This window comes from Sesamum indicum, linkage group LG15 (assembly GCF_000512975.1).
Source record: "Sesamum indicum cultivar Zhongzhi No. 13 linkage group LG15, S_indicum_v1.0, whole genome shotgun sequence".
Classification (NCBI taxonomy): Eukaryota; Viridiplantae; Streptophyta; class Magnoliopsida; order Lamiales; family Pedaliaceae; genus Sesamum; species Sesamum indicum.
In genome coordinates, this window is record NC_026159.1 from 7,983,696 (window position 1) to 8,006,310 (window position 22,615).

A 22,615-nucleotide genomic window follows, 5' to 3' on the forward strand; every position below is an offset into this window, starting at 1 on the left:
ATAAATCCAGTCGGTTGATTTATAAAAAAATATTACAAATTCAATGATTTTAAATTAACGGATAAACTTTTTTAGTATTATATTTTATAGGTTCATATTTTATACCTACGGACCTGCTCATATTCTATTATAATGATTGCAAATTTGAATAATGGTGATCATGGGCTTGTCTAATTACATGCAAATTGCAATGGGTAGGTGAGTTATTGGACAAATATGTTGGATATAATTTGTTAGCGCATGAATATTTCAGAAAGAAACACACGCCAAGGGCTTTTTGATTGCAGTCCTTTGCTGATAATTGATTGCGCTTTAGGACCTTGGTTTTTAACTTATTCTCTTTTTACACCCGCCCTCTCTCCTCTCTCTCTCGGAATATTCGAGACAAGTAGAAAAATTAATTAAAAAGAAGAGGAAAAGGAGGGAGAAAAATTGAGTCCCGTAAGGCTAGGGTTCACAATTCCACTGCCGCTTGATCCATACTTGATTCTCCGGGTTTCTGATCGAGGTTCACTACTAGTATAATGGGAGGGGGCGACGTGGCCAATGAAGGAGGCGATTCATGCAACGCCGTTACGGAAGAGGTGACGGTGAACATCCGTTGCTCGAACGGCTCGAAATTCGCTGTTCAGGTGAAATTGAACTCGAAAGTTGAATTTTTCAAGTCAATCCTTGCTGAGAAATGTGAAATCCCCCTTCAGCAACAGCGTCTGATCTACAAAGGCCGCATCTTGAAGGACGATCAGACCCTTCAAAGCTACGGTATACTAACTGACGGTTTCTCTATTCTTTTTCCCTCAATTTTGTTTATGAAGAATTGTACAAGGTGGATCTTTTCAGTTCTATTTATTTGTTGATATGAATTTGGAAGGAACTTACGCTAGTGTATGGTTGTGGGAATACGACCTCGGCGGGTGACTTGATTTTGGTTTCTGTGGAATAGATTTGGATTTTCATCGATTAATTTGGTCATTTTCTGTAATGTTCTAAGCTAGAGTGAGAGAATGAGTTGCGAAGAAGAGAGGAGAGGTAGCTAAAGAAAGAAGAACAACCAGATGCATTACTTCATCATTTGCAGGGATTACATTTATAGAAGCTACTGGTATCAGAAATAGAAAATAGATCTAACTAACAAGGAATTTAATAACAACAGAAAGAAAAGAAGTAACAAAACACATAATTGGGGAAATTGCATGCAGCTGGGAACATGATGCGGTGCTGCCATGGAAGTGAGCACTGTGCATGCTCTTAGCTCCTTTAAGTCGTAGATGTTGGATCGCATGTATCTATGTCGTTAGATGTGATGGACTCGCTCACTGAAACGACGTCGCCCCTCTTAAATTGGATTGTCCCCAAGTTACGCAAAATGCTTTCGTGTGGATTAGTAACCGAGCCCTTGATCTCTCTGTCCAAATTGATTGTAATTGTTCGGTGGCTGATTTGTTTTCCTTCTCCAGCCAAGGTTGCAACATTGCCCCTTGGATTTTGAGACCCTTGTCCTCGAGGGTTAGGGAGAAAGAAACTGAGCCGCAATACTCTGGTAGTTTTCCCAGGTCGCTTGCGCAGGTGAGAAGCCTTCCCACTGGATGAGAAGCTGAGAAACAGCTTCATTATGGTGATGGATAAAACATCAAACCAAGATGGCAGCTGGATAAAACCTGCATAGGCCATGGTCATTGTAAATAGGAAGAGTAGGTGAGGGTGTGTGCCTGTGACAAACTTGTTTTCTGAGAAGTGAAATGTGGAAAACTGATGTGGTGGAGTGGGTTCAACCTTGTGATGTTTGTCAAAGGTCTAAAGATCAAAAAGTGGAGGGGGCACTACAAAGGTTCAAAGGCATGGCCAAGAACTCGTAGTGGCCTTGGTGCGTAACAAAAATTGTCTTACAAAACATCTTCAGTTTTCATTCTGATTTGATATTATCCAGACATGAGATCTATCTTGGAGGAAAAACAGGAACCATGGAGCTCATCTAAGAGTTCATCTATGATAGGAATAGTGAAGTTATGCTTCACTATCATGGTATTTAAGTGTCTATAATCAACGCACATTCTACAAGTACAATCTTTCTTTTTGACAAGGAGAACGCGTGACCCAAAGGGGCTTTGACTTCGCCTAACAATTCTAGCATCAAGCATACCCTTAATAATAACTTCAATCTCACCTTTCTGTACATAGCTATACCTGTAGGAAGGCATCTTCTTAGGTATACCATCCTTTTTCAGTAGGATTTGATGTTCAATTTCCCAGTGAGGTGGTAGCTTGTGTTCCTGAAACACATCACTAAAAGAATCAATCAATGTCAACAATTCATGAGAAGGTTCAACAATTAAATTAACAGAAATAAAAGTCTGCTCTATAGAGATAGAACACAAGTGGCCTGTACTGTTAGAACATAATTGACCAACAAGACCATAGGTCCCATCCTTAAGCAGATTACACAGACCTGGCTGTGATCATATGTAATTGAGGAGGCTGTAGGGTGGTCTGAGCTTGGAGCACAACTTTCTCCTCATGTCTTTCTCCCCCTTTCCTAGTTACTATTACCATCATGATGTCATAGTCAAATTCTTCTGGACTATGCCAACCCCTCCCAGTACCATGTGACACTGTCCAAGTCTCAGTGTTCTATCCGGGTAAGAGAAGGTGTGCCCCTGCATTTCCCCAAGAAAAATCAGGACAATACAATTTACTGGCCAATTTGCTGCCATCAGACATTGGAGTAATACCCTCCAGCTTACACCTCAGCTTTACAACTGTGTCTTCATGTAGGAAACAGTGGGTACTACCACTGTCAATAAGCAGGTGAATCCCTTTTTTTATAAACCACACCCCTGACCCTCAAAGTGTTAAGATCAGTGGTGCCACTCATAGCGTTTAAGGACACAGTTATGTCCTCCACCTCCAACTCCTCATTGACTTGAGAATCCTCTTGCAGGACTGAATCCATGGTTATCCTCTTGCAGGACTCAATCCATGGCATCCTCTTCCTCCTCACTAATGATAAAAACATAGGACCTTTTGCTTACATCTGTGGCCGGGCTTTTAGGCTCATCACAATAGTAGGACAAGTTTTTACTCCTCTCCTGCGTCTTTGCATGTGTCAAAATCTTTCTGTTTTGTGGGCTGAATTCTGTAGCTTTGGTAGGGAATTTTAAAGGATTTATGTAGTGTATATGGTACATAATGGGTTGTGTTTGGGGTTGGTAAAATTTCTGTTAGTCTGTGAGGATTTAGTAGATTTGTTAACTCTTTCCATTATTCCGTCCACTGTATGCTGCTTGTGTTTGGCTATTGTCAAAGCTTGGTGTAGCTTCGTAGGCCTTGCAGCTACCACGGGTCTCCTTATATCCTGCCTTAAACCATTCAGAAAACATGTGACATAAAAAGACTCGGGAAATTCACTATTATAAATCATGACATGGAACTTTAATTCTTCAAAATTTTTCCATATAGTTCTCCACTGTTTCAATTGCTGCTGTAATTTAGTGAATTCCCCTAATATCACACCAGGGTCATTCCCATCGAACCTTTCGTAGACGGCTTGCATGAAGTGAGGCCAAGCATACCTCTACCTTCAGCAAGGCCTTGGTACCACAGTTCTGCCTTGCCATCCAAATGAACTGAAGCCAAAGGAACCTTCTCATCTTCAGGTATTGTGTGCACAATATGGAAGTAACGGATGCATTTTCTGATCCAAGACCGTGGCTCATCCCCATTGAATCTAGGAAACTCAAATTTAGAATAGGGTGACCTTGGTCCTGTGACCCCATGGTGCTTGAGTCATTCTGAAACGAGTGAGACTGTTGCTGAGGGGATGACTCTTCTCATTCTGTTCCGTCAAACCATCCCCCCAAAACTGATTTATTTTATTATAACTTTGCACTTGCTGGATATGATACCATGGAGCCGTTGCTGGATCAGCCTTAGGCCATCAACCAGCTCAGTGTACGAATGTTGCAATGCAGCCTGGATGCTCATCATGCTATCAAACTGAGGTTGTATCTGTTGCTTACATGCTTGCCTTGGGGCCCTTTCATTCATTAGCTATAGTTCCTGTTTCCTTTGAACCTTTAGGACCTCTTTCAGCCTAGTGTCATCCACCATTTCTTTTCCTTTTTTTTTTCTCTGCTTGTATATTGTGTTTGTTTGCTGAATAGTGCAAGCTCAGAAAGCCTGGCTCTGAATACCAAATGTAATGTTCTAAGCTAGAGAGAGAGAAGGAGTTGAGAAGAAGAGAGGAGAGGTAGCTAAAGAAAGAAGTACAACCAAATGCATTACTTCAAGAATCATTTGAACTGATTACATTTTTAGAAGCTACTGGTAACAGAAAGAGAAAATAGATCTAAGCTCCTTAGAGTTGTAGCCATTTTGTATTACATTCTAAGTTGGTTTGTACCAAGTCAGTTAATTAGTACTAACTGAGTAACTGTAACTAATAGCACAGTGGTCTCAATTCCATTGGTTCATCTTTTTTATTTGTTATATAGTTTTGTTAATCACCTAAGCTAAACAATGCTGTCAGAACTAGTTGTGATGCTGCTTTGGTGAAAATTGCATCTTTCCTCTAAGTTGCTTCCCAGCTCTTTTACATTTTCTTCCTTGGTATAACATTATTGCAGGGACTGTTTGAATAGTTTATGTGCTCTACCCATGTTCTAATGATGGGCTAATTTGATGGGTCTTCTTTTAAGACTAGCCTCCAAGGGGTAGAATTTACTATATTACATAGATAGAGGAAAGGAAAGAAAATAGTCAAGTGAGAAATCTGCTCTTGCTACTGCCAAAATGTAAATCATCTTTTCTATATACTCGTATTTACTTCTACTTAGTTTTAAGGTTTAATTCAACTACCTTTCTTTGTGGTTAATGTAATTATTGATCATACCCACTCTCATTTGAAATTATATAAGCATTGCCACTAAATTTTGTTTTAGACACGACCTTACTTTTGACTCCTTACTCAAATTTGGTATAGAATATGTTTCTGAAAACAGAAGATTAACATTTCCAAATGGAATTAGGTGGTTTAATTTTGGCATCAGTTCATTTGGATGGCAAGGCTGAATTGTGTTAATCAGATCTCCAACTGCTAGTGATCAAGTCAGGACAGGAAAATTTGGCATATCGTTTTGGGCATAACTTTACTATGTAATGAGGATGCTTTGGAAGAAATTTGGAAAACACTGATGTTAGAGTAGATAATTGCAAATTTAACTTGTAATATAAAATTTTATCTGGGATGAGATTGGCGATGACACTGTTAGTATTTGTTGCGCATGAACCACATGGGTCTTTTGAGGGAAGTAATTTGTTTTGGGACTTAGGAGCCATACATTTGCCTGTTTGATGTCACATCAGAACTGGTGACATCATGGTATATGAAGTGAGATGATATTGGTGATGACACTGTTAGTATTTGTTGCGCACGAATCACATGGGTCTCTTAAGGAAAGTCATTTGTTTTGGCACTTTGTAGCCATACATGTGCTGTTTGATGTCACGTCAACTGGTGACACCACGGTAAGTACTGACCTTGTATATATCTCTCTCATCATTTCTATCTTGAACGTTTTAACTTTTAAGTTTCTACTTCTTTTCCTTATGCTCTCTCTACTCTCTCCTGAGCTGTACCTCAATCAAATTTTTTTACCTCTTGCTTAAGTATAAAATCGTTAAAGCTTGACACATAATGTTCTCCAGTTATATGCTAGCTGTCAAATGGAGTTTTGCATAATTAAATCCTTCTGTTCTGTTTGATTTATAGGTCTGGAGGCCGATCACACTGTCCACTTGGTTCGAGGTTTTGCAACAGCTGCGCCTGCAGATAGTGCAGCTACAACTGGTGCTGGGGCTCGAAGTGCTAATCCAGTTTCAACCACGGATGGTGGCTCTAATCAAGGTGGATCACTTGGAGGATCTGGTTCTGGGTCTTCATTGTTTCCTGGACTCGGCCTCAATGGTCTAGGAAACAGCAATGGTTTATTTGGAATTGCACTTCCTGAGATGGAACAGATGCAGCAACAGTTAACTCAAAACCCCAACATGATTAGAGAGCTTTTAAATATGCCTCTAGTTCAGAATTTAATGAATGATCCTGAAACCATTCGTAACTTTATTGTGAACAATCCTCAAATGCGTGAGGTCATGGATCGTAACCCGGAGCTCGCACACATACTTAATGATCCCGCGACCCTACGTCAGACAATGGAGGCAGCACGGAACCCTGAAATAATGCGTGAGATGATGCGCAACACTGACAGGGCAATGAGCAATATTGAATCTTCTCCTGAGGGTTTTAACATGCTGAGAAGAATGTATGAGAATGTGCAAGAACCCTTCCTTAATGCAACAACCATGACAGGTGACAATAGTTCTGACTTGGGATCAAATCCATTTGCGGCTCTGTTGGGAGCTCAAGGTGGGGCCCCCCGAAGAGAGAACTCCACCAGTACCACGACTCCTGGACCTGAAAGTACAACCAATTCCCCTGCTCCAAATACAAATCCACTTCCCAATCCTTGGGTCTCTACTGGAAGTAAGTCTTGTTCTGCCCACACTATTTAGTTTTATGGTTGTGTTGTTAGCTAGTGATTAATTTTGCTACAAGTATTGAGCGAAGTATCCTTACCAGTCCCTTTTCTATTAAGTCCTATTAGGTTGACTTGGGGCATATTAGGTGGAATGTGCTACTCCATAAGAACTTTTCCTTGCTTTCTTTGCTAACTTATCTGTTTAATTGTTTACAGAAGTTAAATTACAGAATATTATGTATAAGACTTGTTATATACAGTAACTGGACTGGAGCTGCTAGTGCTCTAGATGTGATGTTATTATGTTTGTTTCCTGTTTTCTGTCAATACTGACTGATTTTTCTGTGAGTTCCATTTTCTTTTTTCTTTTTTCTTTTTGGGTGTATGTTTCTGCTTCAGATTGTAAGAGTTTGTAATGTGTATCTTGTGACCATTCAATGGACCAGTAAGGACTTCTAACAATTAAATGAGACAAACTGGGACAAAAAAAGAGTTCAGCAAGCTATCAAAATATTTCAGATCTTATTATTTAGTATACAAAGCTATCCTGTCTGAGGCCAACACATCTTCGAATTGTTCCTAAAGATTAATTTGTCTTGTCAAATTTGTATTAGTTGTTTGTTTTCAGTGGGTTCAATTCAATTCAAATACTCAGTTTTCAATTTCAGATATATATTTGTATAATTGTTCAGTGAAGTTTTTGGAACAGCCTTGTTAGTGTTCTTAAACTGAAATTTTGCAGCTGGAAGAACGCAGACAAACTCAGGTGTGAGGTCCAACCCTACTGGTGAGGTGAGGCCTGTGTCACCTGGTGGCTTGGGTGGACCTGGTTTTCCAGGTTTTGAGCAAATGCTGGGTTCTGTACCAGATCTCACCTCTTTTAATCAGTTAATGCAAAATCCCACCATTTCTCAGATGATGCGTAATCTCTTATCTAATCCTCAGTACATGAATCAGGTGTTGCTAAGTTCTCTTTGACTATTGGATTGTTTCTCTCTTGCCTTTCCTTTATTTTTCTGTGGTACATTTCTCCTCAAATCTCATGCTGTTCCCATGCGTGGATGTCAGATACTTGGCCTCAATCCGCAGCTGCAGAGCATGCTTGATTCCAATCCTCAGCTTAGAGATATGATGCAAAATCCTGATTTTATTCGTCAATTGACTTCTCCTGAGACAATGCAGGTAAATCTTCGATGAATATTCCTGGCTTGCAACATCTATGGTTGTTCGTTTGTAATGTGTGGTTGCCCTGAATGCAAGCTATCTGGGAAATGTGTGTGCAATGCTAGTGGGAGTTTTAGATTTCGTGCCACTGCATTGATAAACATATAGGAGAAATGGTATCCCTGTTGAAAAGTGTGAAAGACTTATTGGTGGAAATGCAATCTGATGAACCCATTACAGAAGGGTGAGGGGTTTGGGTAGGTAACGAGAAAGAAGGCACAGATTTGCGTTTATATTTTCTACTTGTATGTATTTTTATGTTGTTGTAAATGAATTATCACCATTTAGAACTCTCTTCAGCTGTCTTTATGAGTTAAATCTATCATAGTAGGTACTTTATATTCTTCTGGTTTAATGTTGTCTTAAATGGTGCAGCTTCTCCTTCACTCCTCTAGTTTTTTCACTTGTAAATGTGTTAGAAGGATGGTATTGTTTTGTCTCTGTTTTCTTTTCTCTTGGTGATGACGAAGTGGTCATAGTTCCTTAAACGAGAATGCAGAATTCTTTGATTGTAGGCTATACTTCAGTGACCAGTCATAGTCCCTTTCTTGGTGATGATTGTATGCAATCGATTACCAATTCATACTCCTTTGAATTGTCATTTCCTCTTTCCTTGTTTGAGTTGCTTCTTGGATTGAGGTGCTACATTTACTCGAAGATTTGAAGAAGACATGTATGAAATAAAAAATTGATATGCATCAGCAGAAGCATATTCTAAGGTTTTATGCGTGGGTTCTGTAGAAGATAATGTTGGAGGCTATATGTGATACTAGAAACATAGTGAATAATGTTTAGCCAAATGTGACTCTCTGTGTGGAAACTCAATCAGATATTCATATATAATTTTGTTTCATATAATCTATTTTCTGCTCCCCATTCCTGTTAGGCCTTTGAATTCTTTACTTTCCTCATGTCTCAGCAACTTCTGAATTTTCACCAAGCTCTGTCATCTCAACTTCGTAACCAGACATCTCGGTAAGTATGACTTTTTCTTTTATATGAACTCTGGGGAACTTGGTGGCTGAAATTCTATACTTCAACATATTTTGGCACTGTCCTGTTGCATTTGAATTCTTGGCACCCCTCGGATTCAAATATTCGGCATGTTCTCTGGATACTTGTGAAGTGATACCCCAAACTCCAGAGTTGCAATTCTGTTAATTAATTAACTGATTCACTGTATATTGCAGAGAACCAGGACAAAATGCTGGTGGAACAGGTAAGATTATGACATGAATTTGCATTCCGCCTATGTTACATTTAATTTTAGATGAGATGGACTTGGTATGACTTTATGTTCCACTATTTTAATAATCTGATATTACCTGTTTCTGTGTAGCAAATTTTCATTCCCTGTATATAAGTGCCTTGATCCTGAAATTCAACTTAGTTTGGAGATTGTTGTAAAAAGAAATGCTTATGGGAAAAACAAAAATAGTTGAGGATATTGTAAGCAAGTGATCTGCTACGGGTTGTATGCAGCTTTTGTTCATTGAGGTATACTTGAGATGTAACACATTTTCGGTTTATTTTTTTGTTCGCAAAGCCAAGCCACTGACAATACTCATTTTCTTCATATGTTTCCATGAGAAAGCGTTTTATTAATTTGAAAATGGCTGTATGTTTGATGAGCTTTAGCTGGGGGGAAAAAAGAAAAAAAATCGCCCCCCCTTAATCTGAGGAAGTGGCTGTTTTTAACATTTTGGACCAATGCTGGCAGAATCTGCAACCCTTGTCAACTGAAATCCTAGTTGCATATATTTCTTAGTTTTCGTTGTTTATCTCACATATTTGCTATGATATGTTAGCTGGAACAGCCAATGTCGGATTGGATATGTTGATGAACATGTTTGGTGGACTTGGGGCTGTTGGTGGCACCACAACTCCAAACAGATCTCAAGGTCACATCCCTCTCTCTCTCTCTCTCTCTCTCTCTCTCTCTCTCTCTCTCTCTCACTCTCTATCTCTCTCACACACACACACACTCACACTCACACTCTATATCTAAAGCACTCATGATTGTATATTTGTTCTATGTTTTACTACAGCGCCCCCTGAAGAATTATATGCCGCACAACTCTCTCAGTTACAGGAAATGGGCTTCTTTGATACCCAAGAAAACATCCGAGCACTGATCGCCACTGCAGGAAACATCCATGCTGCTGTGGAGCGACTTCTGGGAAATCCTGGCCAGTAGAGTGAAGTTAATATCTCCTGGGTTTACATGGCTACACTGGTTTGGGGACGGATTTTGGCGTCATTGGTATTATGGGATCAAAGAACTTGAATATATATGAGGTTGTTGAAACGCTTCCCAATGCTCCTCCCTGCCCAGGACTAAAAAGGAAAAGAAAATATATAAGAACGAGATCATGTAAATATAGTGTGAACTACAATATACACTCCCATTTTCCATAATCCTCTTTCTCGTACATTTATATGGCCGAGATCCTAAGCGTAGTATCTATTATGACTGGTTCAAGGTGTGTATTCTGGAGGCCAGCTGATTCAAGTATTGTCACTATTTGTTAGGTTCTCACTTAATCAGAACGAATGCAATTTATTTAGGAAGTACAGGCGTTGTTCCCGAGCAACCTTGAGAACTTCAGAAAATATGCCGATTCCACCACAAGTCCGTAAGAGTTTATTTAAGTTTGATGTTCTCCATTGAAGTTCTTTAGCATTTTGAATCATTTCTTGTGCGAGTAAATTATTTCATTTCTTCCCCTAGTCCAGGTTTCATTTTTCTCTTGAATTTCTCATTCGATGGTTTGTTTGGTCGTAAAAGGAATGGTGATCTCATTTGATGTGGCAAGTGTTGATTTTAAGTGCGTTAGTAATTTTGATTTAAAACGTACAATATAAAAAAGAATGAAATAAGAAATACAAGCTATTAAGGGATTAGGGGACGCACATAATGCTGGTTAATCAAGTGAAGAGAACTGCAGCGTTTTGTTGATTACTTAAATTATATGGGTAAGTTGCACCGAATTTTCCACCTAAATTTGACAGAGCTAGGTCGTATGGTTTTTGTGTGTATATAGTAAATAATATAAAAAAATTAAATAAATAGATAAGTAACTTATCTTATCAGTTGAAAATTTGAATAAGTTAGTTATCTTATTAGTTAAACGGTATTTTAAGGATTACAAAACTTGGAGCATTAGGGTCAAGATAGTCACTTTGTATCTATAGCACTGTTTATATATATATATACAATATTGTAGATAATCTGTTACATTTTAAAACCATTATAAAGGAAAAAATGCATATTTCATCCACTTTCTTAGCGGCGCTGGCACTTTTTGGTCCAAGTGCAATCCAACATAGAATTTCAGGATAGTAATTCAAAAAATGTAGCAAATTCAGGATATAAAATTTTAATTTTGTAGGAATTGTTCACGTGGGGTGTGCGTGACCTTATGAAATTGGGTAATGTTGATATGTCCGACTACCTCTGTTGATGTGGAAAAAGGAAATAGGGGATCGCACTGCCCAGTATGGGTGATTTTAAAAAAAATAATCATGTCAGCTTGTCAACTCATGTTTTTGTTGGAGGAAAATAGACACATGTTTCTTTAACACGTGTTGTCTTCTTCCATTACATCATTTTTTTTTTAAATGTAGCAAATTCAAGACACAAAATTTTAATTTTGCAGGAATTGTTCATGTGAGGCGTGCATGGCCTTATGAAATTGGGGAATGCTAATATGTCCGGCTACCTTTGGTGACGTGGAAAAAAGAAATAGGAGATGACACTGTCTGGCATGGTTGATTTTGAAAAAAATAACCATGTCAGCTTGCCAACTCATGTTTTCATTGGAGGAGAAATAGACAGCACATGTTAATTATATCAAATTTTTTATTCAAAAGAATGAAGAACGGGAGTTTCTAACGTCAGAGAAGGGAAAAATTGCTTGCAAATCCCTAGCTTGTGGAGATAAAAATTATTGCTTAGAGGAAGGAAAAATTAGTGAAACCTAGCAAGAAGGGAAGCTTTATTGGAGGAGGATGGTCATGATTTCTTGAGATAGGCATTTGAATATGCCACGTCCAGCGTACCATAAGTTAGCTTCCTCAACTTTTTTTTTTTCTTTTTTTTTTATACTTGGTGAAGAAGAATGTTTCTTTATGTCTGGATTTATATTTTGAGTGTTTTATTTTGTATTTTGGAGATAGAGAGTAAGAGATAGACATAAGTAAGTGTGTGTTGAAAATAAATGGTATGTTTGAATTTGTGTTTTGAAATAATTTAAAATATTTTAAAATAAGTGGTGTAAGTTTGATATTAGGATTTGGGAGACAAAACTCACTGTTCATTGTCAAATCATATCTCTCTTTTATATATAAATATGTATGTATATAAATATTGTATGTTTAATGTTGTATTTTTAGGAGACAAAAATAACTGTTTATTGTTAAATCATATATCTTTTATATTATTAAATATATATATATATATATTATATAGAAAGTTGAAAAATAAAAAAACACACAAATAAGGTATAAAAATTCAAAAATAAATATTGTGTGTGTCAAAAATAAATATTGTGTGTGTTTTATTTTGTGTCGAAAATGCGAAAACATGAATCCAAACATTGCCTTTGTATTGTGCTTTAGTTTGTCTCTTTAAAGGATAAAGCTTGTTTCAGAAAAAGCAAACATGGTTCCCCCTAGCATGACTGTCCTTTTGTTGTTTTGGGTTTTTTTGTAAAACATAATCTTCCCACTGTGTGGGGTAGTATATTATAATGTAATGCATTGGTACGTTGTCTTGGTATTTTTTTTATTGTTATGTTGCTTAATTTTCGTTTTTTTATGTTATTTACAAATCCTGATTCAGAATCAACAACTGTAATTGTCCTCTATGGGGGTGAACATATAAGCATGCTTGTTGAGGAACCAAAAATACTGTATATCCTTGAATATATTTAACATTAATGTTCAAGTAATTTAGTAGCTTATAGACATTACAATTTAGGACTGTTAGATAGTCTTCTTTTTATAATTTTTTATCTTTTAGTAAAAAAAAAAAGATTAATGTTTTATCTTTTGCAAATTACACGTAAAATAATATTAATATTGTTCAATTTTTGTAATGTGGTTTTAATATTGCATATATCATATATACAACCAATACACATGTATATTAAATAACAAAGACACATCACATTTGCATGATGTGCGACATCCCATAAAGATGGATCTAAGGACAAAATAATGTCTTATGAAAGTAAAAAGAAGTAAACTAAAATATGAATGAAGCGAATGTGTACTTGAGTTGAGGTAATAGAAAGCACAGTACCTACTCCGTAATTAGCGGCGGGAGAATTAAGGTTGAGAGCTAAGCCCAAAATACCACATGTGGATGGATGTTGGAGCAGCTTAGACTCATGATCTTGAGTTATCAACTTCCACATAGCTTGTACGCGTCTATCTTAGAGCATGGAGCTAATATTAGCAGCTTCTTGCCGAAGAAGACAGTGGACAAGAAGATGGTAATTTGGTTGCTAATGGTGGCTCCAAGATTCAGCTATGCAACTTCAACTTTGGACCCTCAGCCTCATATAATGAATTAAATGGAATGTTTATAAGTTTTAAGATTTTTATTTTATCTAAATATTTTAAAAAATAAAAACTCAGCCTTTTAAAACAATTAATAAGAAATTTTAAATAAGCTTAGCTAAAGAGCCTCTTAATCGACATTCTACAGCGCGCGATGCAGTTTAATGCAACGGAAATTTGAAATTGAGACTCTCTTGCACCGAACTTCAAACTCCTGAGTAACTGTTAAGTCCTCAACCATAAATCGCTCTTGCCGTCTCTGCTTCTCTCTAGCACACACCCAAAATCTCAAGTAATGAAATCTTGAATCGAAACAGAAAGGCCCTTCTCAAAAAATGGCACCTCCTGTTCTTGAATCCAACATGAAAAGAAACGTAGCACCATCCAAGTTTTATGGCCTCCACTCTTTCGGAGAGCCCGGCTTCCCCCTTTCTCTCACCGGCGCATTTCGCGATAACATTCGTCAGTTTCTTCGAGAATGCGCGGAGCCTGAGGACTACGATTTGGACGGGATGCCCATCTGGTGCACTTTCTTGGTGTATGAGAACAGAGGAACAGTTCTCCCCCTATACACTGTTGAAGAAAATGTGAAGCATTCTGATAGACCCTTCTGCGACTACTGCCGGTGTGCTGGTGGGTGGGAAAATGGAGACCCTTTTTCTCTGTTTTTTTTTTAGTTTTGAACTGGGCTTGGGGGAGTTTTGATCTGGGGTTTGAGATTTGCGTTAATTTTTTTGTGTTACTTGACAGGGGTATTTGAGAATCTTTTTCTTTTCTTAACATGGTTGCAGGATGGAGCCATCATTTCGTGTCGAAAAGGAAGTATCATTTCATAATTCCTGGGCATGATGAGTGGAATAAGCCTCTTAATGAGGGTGCTTTTGATCTGCAAACGCATCTCTTGCATGGTTTGATTCACTGCAACGGGTTCGGACATTTGATCTGCATTAATGGGATTGAAGGGGGTTCTAAGTACATATGTGGTAGGGAAATCATGGATCTCTGGGATCGTATTTGCTCTACTCTTCATGCTCGGTAACTCGATTTTCTTATATTTTTGAGAAATTGTATTACAATTCTGATTGATGTCTGAGCTGTTTACTCATTACTGAATGATTTGAGAACCGTTTGAATGAACTTCTGCTGTTGTCTGATTATGTGATGTATATCAAAGGGTTATTTCCTTACAAAAATATAATGACAGTTTTGGGTATTGTATTTAAGAATTGGCATTATGATAAAAATATATGGGATAAACTAGGAAAAAAGTGCTGAAACCAAAGAATTTTATTATTAATCATAATCTTGATATATTTCTGAGTTATATGCTGGGTATTTTGATCAGTACATTTGCAGCATTTTCTGGTTCATTCAGCGGTATTCATTATGTGCATCTTCTGATATATGAGGACTACACTTAGAAAACATGATCAATTAGGGTGAAGGTACTGAATCTTTGGGATCAATGGTATCTGAGCTCTGTAGTTGTCAGTTGATGCTTTGAGTGGTTGAGAACAGAGTTTCTGATTGATTTGTGTATTATAAGATGAAATGCAGAATCTCAATCTCCTTACGAAATGATATCAACCAACAGTAACAAGAAGAGTCTATTTTTTTCTTTAATCACCTCTGATATATGATGAGTTTATTCATAATAATGGGGATGAGATTAGGATCAAAATCCTCAAACTGAAGAACTATAGGGTCAGACCGCCTGAATTTCTCAATTAATTTTCGTAGTTTTTCTTTGCTGCTGTAGATTCATTTGTTTCAGTGTCTATGACGATTAAAGATTTTTTGATGTATTGATACTATTTGTTCCCTGCTGTAGGCAAATTACAGTGGAAGATTCATCAAGGAAGCACACTATGGATCTCCGATTGCTTTATGGCGTTGCTTATGGGCACTGCTGGTTTGGTAAATGGGGATACCGATTCTGCCGCGGGAGTTTTGGAGTGAAGGAGCATGATTATGAAAGAGCAACGGATATTCTCAGCTCCGTGGAGCTTGATCAATTAATTGACGATTTCAGTATCACAAATGGATGCTCACATATTGAGCAGATCATCCACCATTACAGAGATATGAGTGAGACCAATTTGGTTACAATTAGAGACTTACTCAGATTTATGCTTGAGCACAAGCCCACAGTTCCAACTGCTAGATATTCCACCAGAATTTCATGGTCCGCAAAAAAATTAGCCTTTCCTACTCCCATCAAGAGATGTTCTCTGAAACTGTCCACAAGACTTGCTTTGAGGAAGAGCCCACTTGGAAAGGATTATCCGACCAAGTGCAGAAAATTTTCCAATGTTGCTGCCAATTTGGATAGTAGATGGCCCGTTAGAAGACTTGAGCATGTCGCAGAAGTCATTGTGGAGGCACTGAAAGAAAAGAGAGCAGTAAATAATGGAGGCAGTAGTGGAATGACAAGACAGGAGGCTCGTGATGCAGCACGACTCCATATTGGCGATACAGGATTAATAGATCATGTGCTGAAAGTCATGAACAATGTGGTCGTTGGAAATTACATTGTTCGTCGTGCAGTCAACAGATCCACTAAGGTTCTGGAATACACTATTCAAGATTCCAAAAGCAGCAAGGAGGCTTATCTCTCAAAAGTTCCTGAGTTAATTCAGACACATGCTATAGGTGTCGGGAGAAGTGTTTTCGATGACATGGCCTATTTGTATACAAATGTCTTCCTGGGGTATCCAGAATCTTCTGATTCAATGAAATTGGCTGTTCAAATGATTCTTTACAGTAAGCATTTTGTCAAGGAGTGGCCTTTCAGAGATGAGGATGATGACTCACTGAGGTTCATTTGCAGACTAACAATGAGCTCAATTGATTTAAATTCTAATTCTTCTTGTGACTTTCCACCTCGAGAGTATATAGTGGTTCCACTCTATGCTACAATTGGCGATCTAAAGGTAGCCATCCAGAACGCAATGCGTGAGACGTACTGTGTGATGGAGAAACTTCTTGTAACAGATATTTTAGATATGGAAGGGTTGCAGGATGAGGAAGTTCTTTTTGGCATAATTGAGTCAGGTCGGGAGCTCTGGGTGAGGGGTTTTGGATTAGATTTGGAGAATGATTTGAGATATGAAGGGGGAACAGAGAAGTGGACGGTTAGATGCAAGTGCGGGGCACGAGATGATGATGGAGAGAGAATGGTGGCGTGTGATATTTGTGAGACGTGGCAGCATACAAGATGCAGTGGTATTGAAGACACTGAAGCAGTGCCTAGATTGTTTGTGTGCGATGCATGCTGCAGTTCACTTGCACCAGTCCAAACACAGTGCAGTTTTACATATAACTACGATTCTTACCAGGGACCTCTGATGCTTCCTCATATCCCTGAGGTTGACATGGGGCTGCTCTACTGTAAATAGTGCTAAAAGAGGCAATTTACTGGCAACAGTTTTTTGGCCAGATGTGCTGTTGTTTTGACATTCTCGTCCTTGTTATTGTACATCCTTAGCTGTACAAGGTATGCAATCGAAGTATCTGTAATAATTCAGAAGTCTATGTTCTTTTAGCAGAACACTGATATTCTGTCAGAATTCAGGTTGCTTGGATGATCCACTGGAGTATGTTTCAATTTTCTGAAGATGGCTCCTACATGTTCCTCCACATCAAATTCATGCGCCCGTCTTCAAGCATATTCGGTGGTTCCATTTCCTTACACCAAAGATCACTTGCATGAAGAAACCTGGTCTGTATCGTTTGAAACACAAAATTAGTTCTTGATCAGCTGCCAGTCACAATCATTGGATACATAGATTCATAGACTGGTGAATTTCATTTGCTAAATAAGTGGTTAGGATGTATCCAAGGGCAGCTGGTAGCATTCTTAACAGTTCAACTGGTAAGGACTCAAAAATGTTTATCTGATCATTACGAAACCTTCCATTACTGTGGGAAGAATTCAAATGTTTCTCTACTCTTGACTATGAAGAGATCTGAAGCCAAATCTGTAGCAGAGTGCCTAGAAATGGTATTCATCTTTGAATCTCTATATAAAGCACTAACTACTATTGAGTGTCAATAACATGAGTTAAAGCACAGATGTTTTCTCTTTTCAAAAATATATATTAAGTTTATGTCAAGAATTATTAAATATTTAATTAATTTTTGTATTAAAGATTATGGAGAAACAATATAAAATTATTCAACTATGTTCAATTATGAAGAAATAATAAAAAGATTATATATGTAAGTTATAAAAATAATTTACTATGCGAGGCCATGACCATTATTATAACATTTTTTGTAATTAGTATAAAAATCATTCAGAAGTAATTTTTGTCTTTTAATAATTGATATGTTTATCACTGGTTTTATATGTCATATTACATTTGAAATCACTCATGAAATTTACAATGTAAAATGGAATATTTCAACAATGACTTAATTAGATTGAAATTTGCAAAAGATTAAGAAATTCGATTTTAAAAAAGAATTGATACACGGATAATAGGCATCTTTGTGGAATAAAAAACAAGTTAGTATCTTATCGGATAATAGGCATCTTTGTGAAGATATTATTTTTTCAAGATGCTAATGTAAAGAACTAATTTTGTGTTTCAAGTACGCTTTTGTATTTACGATTATCGTATTTCTTAATGATTAGTATGATCGATTTTAGAATTGATAGTGATTATTATTTTATTATGAAGCATTTAAAATTTTCTAACAAGTGGTATCAGTCTACTCGTATTAAATCGTTGAGAAATTATTTTAAGGGATTATGAAATATGTATGTATATATATGCATATTTAGAATCATATATTTGAAATCAGTATGTATATATATTTCGAAATTTAGGGTTTATATATATGCATATATAAAATTGTACAGATTCAACTTTTAGATTCAATTTCTTGGATTATTGATTGATGCAGAGGGGGGGAGGATGCCGCCATAATCTTAACAACGATCAGGTCGACTAGATTTGGGGGTCAACGGTGATCAAATTTTGAAATGGTTATATCTTTATATATATATATATATATATATATATATATATATATATATATATATATATATATATATATATATATATATATATATATATATATATATATATATATATTAATGTGAATTAATTGAAACAACATGTCACCAAAGTGACTTCTCTTGTTGAAGTTAATTCATTTTAGAATAAGAGGAAGTGTGCATGTAATTTTGTTAATATCGGTCGGGCCCAAAAGAAGGTCCATATTTAATGGGATTTATATACATGTATGATGATAGACACGTGATGATTATTCATTTTTTTTCCATGTAAATAATAAATCGACCCAAATGAATGTTTGTTGTTTGAAATGATCTTATCATTAGTGTTTATTCACTGCAATAAGATAGATGTTACTTATAAGTTGATATTTTGTCCAAAAATAGAATATTAACGGAGTACTCGATATCTTAAGGATTATAGTACCATTATTTTGAATTTATAATTGTGATTGCTTGTATGGATTCAACGATGACATATGCTAATATTACTGCCAACATCAATTCCATCCCTATGCTAAATGCCTCAAACTTCAAATCATGGAAGGAGAACCTCGAGATAGTTCTCGGGGTGATGGATCTTGACCTTGCACTAAGGGAAGATTCTCCTTCTACACTTATAGATAAGAGTACCTCTGAAGAAAAGAGGGAGAAAAAAAGGTGGGGGAAATCTAACCATATGTATTTAATGATTATGAAGACCATTTCAGAAGCATTCAGAGGCACAATGTCTAAAATATTGATTAAAGCTAAAGATTTCCTTGCTGATATTGAAAAGAGGTTTGTCAAGAATGAGAAAGCTGAAATTGGTACACTCTTGCCAAATCTGATTTCATAAAGGTACAATGACAAAGGCAATATCAAGGAATACATTATGGAAATGTCTCATCTTGCTTCAAAATTGAGAGTACTTAAACTTGACCTCTCTGAGGACTTGTTAGTGCATCTGGTTCCAACATAATGAACTCATATCACATTTTGTTCAAGAAAAGGCAAAGGTTGAAGCAAGACAAGATAGAAAATGCTTACCTCGCCTCAACTTCAAAAGGCAAGGATAAGGGCAAGAAAAGAAAGAAGGAAAATGGAGCTGTAGATATAGCCCCACATAAGAAACAACAAAAGGAACCAAATTATCCGAAGGCTGTTTATTACTTCTGTAAAGCTGAAGGGCATATTAAGAAACATTACACCAACTATTACGCATGACGTACAAAGAAAGGGTTGCTTGAGTTGCCGAAAGCCAAATGATGTTGAAAGATACATCTATGTGGGTAATGGCAAGGTGGTTCAAGTATAGGCAATAGGAAAATTTATATTATTGTTGAAAATCGGATTTTACTTGGATCTTGATGACACATTTGTTGTACCTTCTTCTAGATGAACTGTGATTTCTGTTTCTAATTTGGACAAATTTGGTTATTCTTGTTCATTTGGAGGTGGAAACTTTAGCTTATTTTTTGATTCAATATTGATTGGTTCTTATTCTTTATCTGCTTACAATAATCTTTTTATTTTTATTTTCACATTATAATTCTATTATGATTTGATCTCACTAAAGTTCAAGGAGGACCAATTAGAAATAGGATAGATCTACATATAGCCAATGTGGTGATTGTTGGATTTATTAATCCAATATTGTTGGATCTTTAATCCAACGTTGGGCTTATATGTAGAATAATTACGTATCATGGATTATAGAACTTTAGGTCCAATAAAGTCATAAAATAAAGTTTCAGTATTTTGGGTCTTAAAATATCTTATAGGATGTGGGCCTTTAATGTGTAGAGATTAATAGTAATTTCAGTTTTAGTGAAGAGTTATAATTGAAATGCCTATTTTATATATATATATATATATATATATATGTTATGATCCTCAGATCATACGGTACTTCAAATTATCTTCTGGTATCCCATTATCAGAGAGAAAAGAAACTAAAGGAAACTATGTGAAATCGTGTTAAATTTGGAAGATTGCTGAGACGATTCCATTGAGGTTTCTAAGACTATGGATTCAGGTACGCTTCCATATTTACGCTTGTCGTATATTTTGATGATTCAGCATGATCGATTCTAGAATTAATATTGATTATTGTTTCATTATGAAGTATTTCAAATATAACATTAAACTCACATAATAACAAGATCACGAGTTCAATTTTTATCAAAATAGTGTTAGTCTTATCTTTCCATTTTTTTTAACTTGTTTCCTCGTTAAAATTGCAATTTAATTAATTATTTGGCTAATTCTTCTACCCAAATGAAGTATTGTTACTTCTCATTGTTGCACGAGTATTTATTTTTGAAATAGTAGGGAAGAAAGATAAGGCAGATGAAATAAATAAAAGTAATAATATATTTATACTAATATATGAGAAAATACTTTTTTCTCTCACAAATAGTGGTTATGACAATGCAACACCAATTTTATTGTTATGACAATAATACCTCTAAGTTGGTGTTTTTTGTTTTTCCTTTTGTCTCTTTCGTTCTTTTTGAAAATGTGATGTGTTGATTTATATATATATTTTATTATTCATAATACATTTTAAAGTATGAAATATTATTTCTTATATGCCCGTAGGGACGATGTGCCTTATGGCTAGTGGAAAAAAAAAGTTACTTTATCTATCCCATAACAAAAACGGATGAAATAGGCAAACTTACAAAATTAGTCCTATATGTATGGGGGGTTGGCAAAATTGGTCCCTTAACTATGAGACTGACAATGTTAGTCCTTTATGTTTTAAATTTATAGCAATTTTGGTCTTTCTTGCCAAAAGTAACTGAAAATTAACAAATCAAATTGGCGCTTAGAGTTTTGACAATAAATAGAACATTACTTACACAGTCAACATCCTATGTGGACGCTGACATGGCAAAGAATGGTGCACCACCAGGTCCACCACCCATCATCACCTCATAGCCAGTCGCTTGAATTTTTTTTCTGGTGCATCCTGGCCACACGTACCACCATTGAACTCGCCATGTGACGTTGATTTCAACCATATAGTATTTGTTTCAATCGGAGTTCAAACACTCCCCCAATTACTGATTATAGTCTTGCCCTATAACCTAGATTTATTTTCTCTCTCTTCTTGATCCGCCGTAGTTCGATCTACCCATTGTTCGAGACCACCGATGAGTTGATTGCACCCAGGCCCATCCATTTTCGTCCACTATCCGGCCAGTTCTCTCTGTTTTCATTTTCGCCACCCCGCCTGCCACTAATTTTTCTGTCATATCTCCGCCAACACCCATGTGTGTGCATCCCCATGGCGTAGACATCCCTTCGATCAGTTTCTGTCAACGAAACCATCCCCGTTACGGTCTCCTCATCGATTGACTTCTCTTATATGTTTTAATTTAATAACAATTTTAATCATTCCAGCCAAAATTAGATTGGTAAAAATAAATTTAGCTCTTAATAGTGTACAAGTATGTCGTACCCCTTAACAACACCTGTCAAGAAACATTAGAAAAGTTTGAACCTTCTACTTAGAACAATGCAGGAAAATTTAATAAAAAACATGACAAACATAATATATATCTGGAAAATTGTGCAACAGCACCACAATATAACATCACAAACCAATCCAAAAAATAGATTTTTTACTAACAATCTGTCCATGAGTCGAGGATGTAAATATCAATATCATAGTTAAAAGCAAGAAAAATAAGTAAAAATTTTATTGTAACAAAGAGAAGAAGAAAGATGAATGATTAACATAATCCTAAAATGTGGCCAAATACGTATATTTCTGAGTCATATTTTCTAATAAAATACTCCACAACTGAACTGGGTTTGAATTCTCCCACTCCTTTGTTGAAGCTTGTAGGAGTCTTTCAACTTTTCATGGTTTTTTCTGTTTTTTTTTTTTTAGCCACTTACCATGGGGTAGAAAGGTAAATTGATCACTTCTGATAGGGGGTGTTTTGACATTTTTTAGAATCAGAAATACTAGGTGTAATTTTTCAAAATTGAGTTGTTAAATAAATTAAACTGCAATTAAACTAAAAACAAAATTAATGACCTAATATATATATAAATTAAAAACTTGTACATAAATATAATTAAATAAAAAAAATCCTTCTCGAAAGTCATTTGCGATTACTTGTAAACCAAAGTGATACCAATAACAAAATTGGATACTAATTGAATTATTTATAATTATTTAAGCACTAAAATGATATCAACGATAAAACTCAAGTATGAATATGAATTTTACTCATTATTTTTGTGGAGAAATTTGGTATCATCTAATACTCGC

The 22,615-nt window shown here is 36.2% G+C and overlaps 2 protein-coding genes across 4 annotated transcripts; both read left to right on the forward strand.

Moving 5' to 3' along the window:
* Nucleotides 344–10,482, forward strand: LOC105178212 (ubiquitin domain-containing protein DSK2a). 2 transcript variants are annotated; one of them, XM_020699020.1, is made up of 8 exons: nucleotides 344–762; nucleotides 5,768–6,538; nucleotides 7,276–7,490; nucleotides 7,602–7,715; nucleotides 8,677–8,732; nucleotides 8,948–8,976; nucleotides 9,575–9,658; nucleotides 9,806–10,482. In XM_020699020.1, the coding sequence occupies exons 1-8, from the start codon at nucleotides 525–527 to the stop codon at nucleotides 9,952–9,954; spliced, it is 1,656 nt and encodes a 551-aa protein (XP_020554679.1). In that variant the 5' UTR covers nucleotides 344–524; the 3' UTR covers nucleotides 9,955–10,482. The 2 variants fall into 2 exon arrangements, with proteins under 2 accessions (XP_020554679.1, XP_020554678.1); XM_020699019.1 differs by having other exon boundaries at nucleotides 346–762; nucleotides 9,566–9,658.
* Nucleotides 13,499–17,364, forward strand: LOC105178213 (PHD finger protein MALE MEIOCYTE DEATH 1). Of its 2 annotated transcripts, XR_002288326.1 has the most exons (4): nucleotides 13,499–13,955; nucleotides 14,114–14,357; nucleotides 15,154–16,818; nucleotides 16,897–17,364. XR_002288326.1 is itself a non-coding variant. In XM_020699015.1 (3 exons), exons 1-3 carry the CDS (start codon nucleotides 13,658–13,660, stop codon nucleotides 16,718–16,720), a joined length of 2,109 nt encoding a protein of 702 aa, XP_020554674.1. In that variant the 5' UTR covers nucleotides 13,499–13,657; the 3' UTR covers nucleotides 16,721–17,364. The 2 variants fall into 2 exon arrangements, 1 of the variants encoding a protein (XP_020554674.1); XM_020699015.1 differs by having other exon boundaries at nucleotides 15,154–17,364.

Excerpts from the sequence above, each read along its gene's own strand:
- LOC105178212 (XM_020699019.1), top strand. The coding sequence starts at position 525 with ATGGGAGGGGGCGACGTGGCCAATGAAGGAGGCGATTCATGCAACGCC. Across the intron at positions 763-5,767 it reads TCAGACCCTTCAAAGCTACG|GTCTGGAGGCCGATCACACT; the intron begins GTATACTAACTG and ends TTTGATTTATAG. Across the intron at positions 6,539-7,275 it reads TCCTTGGGTCTCTACTGGAA|CTGGAAGAACGCAGACAAAC; the intron begins GTAAGTCTTGTT and ends GAAATTTTGCAG.
- LOC105178213 (XM_020699015.1), top strand. The coding sequence starts at position 13,658 with ATGGCACCTCCTGTTCTTGAATCCAACATGAAAAGAAACGTAGCACCA. Across the intron at positions 13,956-14,113 it reads CGACTACTGCCGGTGTGCTG|GATGGAGCCATCATTTCGTG; the intron begins GTGGGTGGGAAA and ends ACATGGTTGCAG. Across the intron at positions 14,358-15,153 it reads TGCTCTACTCTTCATGCTCG|GCAAATTACAGTGGAAGATT; the intron begins GTAACTCGATTT and ends TCCCTGCTGTAG.